General features: G+C 35.6%; 1 protein-coding gene across 2 annotated transcripts in view; it reads left to right on the plus strand.

Annotated features, from left to right (window-relative positions):
- Nucleotides 1-4,851, plus strand: part of Gkap1 (G kinase anchoring protein 1) — a 73,790-nt gene that overhangs the window by 23,681 nt on the left and 45,258 nt on the right. Inside the window, exon 4 of one of the 2 annotated variants that reach the window (XM_005387958.2) lies at nucleotides 1,441-1,518. The exons of the other annotated variant lie outside the window; for it this stretch is intronic. Within the exon in view, the coding sequence (XP_005388015.1) occupies nucleotides 1,441-1,518 (78 nt within the window). The remainder of the gene's footprint in view (nucleotides 1-1,440; nucleotides 1,519-4,851) is intronic. 2 annotated transcript variants of the gene reach the window in all.

Consider the following 4,851-nt stretch of genomic DNA (forward strand, 5'->3'; position numbering starts at 1 on the left):
TTTGTTCTCTTTCTGTTTTCCTTATATGTGAATTCACTGCTATGAATTTACCTCTGAGGACTGCTTGCAATGAAACAATTCTTAAAAACTCAAGAAAAAAATAATTTATTGGACGAGTATTGAATAATACATAGATTTGAATTAAAACCTAAACAGACCTTGGGAAAGATGAAAACTAAAATTCTGGGGCACTCAGAGGTGTGAGCTAGTAGATACTGCTCTTCAAACCTGTCATTATAATTAAATCTCACTATAATTAAATCTCATTATAATTAAATCTGCTTTGTCTTTGTTCTCTAAATTCAATTCTTTTTTTTTTTTTTTTGCCTTTTTGAGACAGAATTTCACTATGTAGCTCAGGCTGGCCTTGAGCTTATTCTGTACCCCAGAAGGGCCTCGAACTCATAGTGATCCTCCTGCTTCAGCCTCCCAAGTGCTGGAATTACCGGCCTAAATTCAGTTCTTAAAATAGCAAAAGAGAAACCTCCCCTTACCTCTGTTGTTGGTGATAAAAGCTTCAGTATTGGTATCGATATGGTGTTAGGTAATATATAGGGCTATGTGAATTAAAAGGTCTTTGAATAAAGGAAGGGATTCTGAACAGGCAAATGTAAGACATGTTCGTAGCACACAGACATACACTCAAATCTAGGATATTTACTCCTGTCATGTTGCAAGTTTAAAAAATACATATACAGCTGTAAACATGCTCACCTAATCCTGCATAGTAAACAACCATATTGCTATCCATGTACTGCAGCAATTCTGCTGGCATTTAAGACAACTAATTCTTGTAGAGAATAATTGGACTGGAGAGTGCTGAAATACAGGTTGTAAAAAGTTAAAGTGGGACTAAGTGACTAGGAGGAGGAATCATTTCATTACCACATTGCATGATTTAAATGTAAGGCAAGCTTGTGTATAATTTTGAAAGTAAAAAGCTGCACTATAAATAATTATTCTGTAATACCTGGCATATACCAAGGCATTTGGTCACCTATTTTAAAGGTTTTGTAACTGTTGATTTTTCTATACTCAGGAAATGGTATATTATGTTTAATAATTCTTATTTAATTATTTTTCAGTAGTAGTCGCTGTCAAAATTTTTGTTGTCCTAATGTGGATACTGTCTTTTACACCTATTTTGGTATTGATTTATTTGTAAGATTTTTACTACAGTGAAAGGTAAGGTTGTATCATGTACAGCAGATAATTAACAATGAAGGGAGAAATAAAACCCCAACAGTGGAAGTTTGTGCTTTGGTATCTTATATAAGATACAGAGTTCCCCATTGTGGCACAGTTAAATAACTTTGGAGACGTGATGATGTTTTTGAACATACATGTTTTCTTTTCCTGTATATACTGGCATGTGTCGTAGTTACTTTTTAGTGGGTTTAGTACTGTTATCTGTTTACTGTGAAACTTTTTTTTTTTTAGCTGACATCTGAAATGTTTGAAGCTGATCTTGAGAAGGCATTATTGCTAAGTAAATTAGAATATGAAGAGCACAAAAAGGTATTTTTGCTTGTTTACTGATTTCCATATTTTAGAAGTTTTCAATGGTGAAAGGCTAGAACTCATGTTTCTGACTTTTACATAAAGGTTGTCCTTTAGGGCAGGAGATGTAGCTCAGTGGTAGAGCACTTGCCTAGCATATGCAAGACACTGGGTTTGATCACCCACACTGAAAAATGAAATAAAGTTTGTCCTAAAGACTCACCATTGTTACAAAATATTATCAAGAACTTTTTTTTCCCCAATGAAACTTTATTTTCAGAAAACAGGTAGTGGTTTGATGTGGCCCACAGTCAGTAGTTGGCCAGCCCCTGTTCAACCATATTTTTTTTTAATGGGTATATTTTAGATATGCATAATGATAACATGTATCATAGGAAATTTGTACCTTTACATGATACAGCTCATCTTGCTCCTTCTTTTATTCCAGTTCCCATCCCTTTCCTTTAACACTTCTTCCCCTCATTTGCAAAAGCTTTGTTTCCATTTTTTGCCTTCCATTCCCTTTTTTTCTTGTCTCTTCCTTTCCCCCTTTCCCTCCCTTGTTCCCCTTCCCATTTGAGCATTAATATCTATTAATGCTGGGCATAGTGGTATGCCTATAATCCCAGCACTTGGGAGGCTAAGTTAGGCAGATCATGAGTTTGAGGCAGCCTGGGTTACCTAGTGAGTTCAAGGCCATCCTGAATTACAAAGTGAAACTCTGTCTCAAGGAAAAAAAAAAAAACCTAAGCAATGATTATTTATATTAAGAACTTTTGTAATAGCATTCCTGTTCAGGTTTTGAGAAAAGAGAAATGTGTAGACTAAGCTTTGTCTGAAGTTTTAGTATGTTTAAACAGTTTGTTCATCAAAGATGAAGGAAAGAGAGGAAATGAAATTCACAACGGATGATTATTTATTTATTTACTTGGCTTTTGTTTTCCTGAGACAGGGTCTTGCTATATAGTTAAGGCTGGCCTTGAGTTTGTGGTGATCCTCCTACCTCAGCCTACCAAGTGCTGGGATTATAGGCCTACACCACCACAACACGCTGATAATTTAAAATGAATTAGAGAACAAGTAGGTTTAAGGGTCAGAGGATATAGCTCAGTGTGTGCTTAGCATGTATGAGGCCCTGGGTTCAATCGCTGGCACCACCAAAATAAAGTAGATTTAAAAATTTAAGTAACTATAAGCACTGTAGTACATAGACATTGATAAAGAGAAATTCTGCCAGCTATGCACAATACAGTTAATAAAAGTAAATAGGAGGCCATTTTTGATCTTTCGGAGAGAGGTTCAGGGGGAAGGGAATGGGAAAAAGATGTGTGTGTGCATGTACCAACTCCCCACAGTAAATGTAACCATTTTTACTGTAAACACTAATAAAAATGTTAAAGGTAATAAAGTGAGCATTTATCACTGAGCTTTGATACCAGTCTTTGTGTTGAGATGTATTCCACAGCTTATGACAGTAGGAATATTTAAACAAAAAATAGTGTTGTTTTCCAGTGCCTGTATTTAAATTGTCAGAGCATTGATTGTCTTCAGCTTGTTTAACATTTTAGTCGTTAACATTTCATGAGATTTGTTTGGTACATTGGATTTATTCAATTTGTGATTATTCATAAATGGTCCTTGGTCAAGTTTAAGGTTTTTTGGATATGTCAGTATACATTAATACCTTTATCTAAGGTGAAAGGAAGAAAGGAATTAAAATGTATAGTAGATGGTTTTACTGCTTATTTATAGGTAAATGAAAAAGGATAAAAGTTGCCCATGAAGGCCTTTGTGTAGGCTATGTTCGTTTCATTTTCCCACAGTAAATGTAACCATTTTTACTGTAAACACTAATAAAAATGTTAAAGGTAATAAAGTGAGCATTTATCACTGAGCTTTGATACCAGTCTTTGTGTTGAGATGTATTCCACAGCTTATTCCCACTGTTATTCCGAATAACCAAAATGATTTGTTACATGTCATTTAGACAAAAAGCAAGCAGTCACAAAAAATGGAGACAGCCATGAGGTGTTATAATCCCAGCTACTCAGAAGGCTGAGGCAGAAGGATTGCAAGTATGAAGCCAGCCTGGGCACCTTTTATTTTTGTAGAAATAAAAAGTGTTGGGGATGTAGCTTAGTTAGTGGTGTAGAACCTTTGCCTATCATGTGCAAGGCCCTGGATTCAGTCCTCAGCACAGTGAAAATGTGTGTGTGTGTGTGTGTGTGTGTGTGGTCCAATTTACTATTATTTAATTTTTTTTTTTTTTCTTTTTGAGACAGGGTCTCGCTATGCAGTTCAGGCTGGCCTTGAGCTCACTTTGTAGCCCAGGCTGGTCGTGAACTTGCAACGATCTCTTGCCTCAGCCTCCTCAGTGCTCGGATTACAGGTGTGTGCCACCACACCTGGCCCTATTTAATCTTTTTAAATGGCCTTTCAGGTTACACTGGAAAGATCTTCCTGTATTGTTCAATTAAGACATAAATTTTTATCAAATAGAGGATTATCACACAATAATGATTTTTTTGTTGTTTAATGTATGCTAAAGGTAATAGGATTAACTATCATTAGAGGAGAAGTAGAATAAATGGTGTTGATAAAATACGATGGTTGTAGTCAGTTTTCTTGCCACAAAGTACAAAGTACACTAATACCCCAAAGTATTGGTTTTATCAGACAATAGTGACTTTATAAGAAAAGTGAGGAACTTCTTTTGTAAGTATTGGCTAACATGATTACTTTGATGTAGTCATTGAGCTTTAGATTAATATTCAAATAAAATAAGTGTAATTATTTTAGCCTAAGGATTTTATAGTAGATAACAAGTTTGGGGTGCTGTTTTTTTAAATCATCTTCTGTCATTAATTCACTAAATAATAGCTTTATAACATATACATATAACACAAAGATAATAATATGGTCTTAACCTGCCCTTGAGTTTAGTGGAGGGAGATATACATAAAATCATGGTGTGTCATAGAGAACAAGTTCTTAATGTAGTGGGAATTCAGAAAAATAGACAACTTTTCAATGCCTTTGAAGGGGATGGATTTTCAGAAAGGCTTTTTAAAGAAAAGTCATATTAGATGTATGAGAAGTTCACAAGGTGGGCAGGAGGAAGGTAGATATTCTTAGGCAAGGTGTGGCAAGAATACAAGATATGTAAGTGTGAAAGAACACAGCATGCTTGAAAAAATATGATTTGGGGACCTACAGTTGCTGGAAATATGGCCAGGGTGGGATATAAAGAAGGTTGTATTGGGGCTGGGGATTTAGCTCAGCGGCAAAGCACCTGCCTGGCAAGTGCAAGGTCGTGAGTTCGGTTCCCGGTACCGGAGAAAAACCAAAAAA

The sequence above is a fragment of the Chinchilla lanigera genome, unplaced genomic scaffold (assembly GCF_000276665.1).
Source record: "Chinchilla lanigera isolate Chin_1 unplaced genomic scaffold, ChiLan1.0 scaffold00031, whole genome shotgun sequence".
In the NCBI taxonomy this organism is placed as follows: Eukaryota; Metazoa; Chordata; class Mammalia; order Rodentia; family Chinchillidae; genus Chinchilla; species Chinchilla lanigera.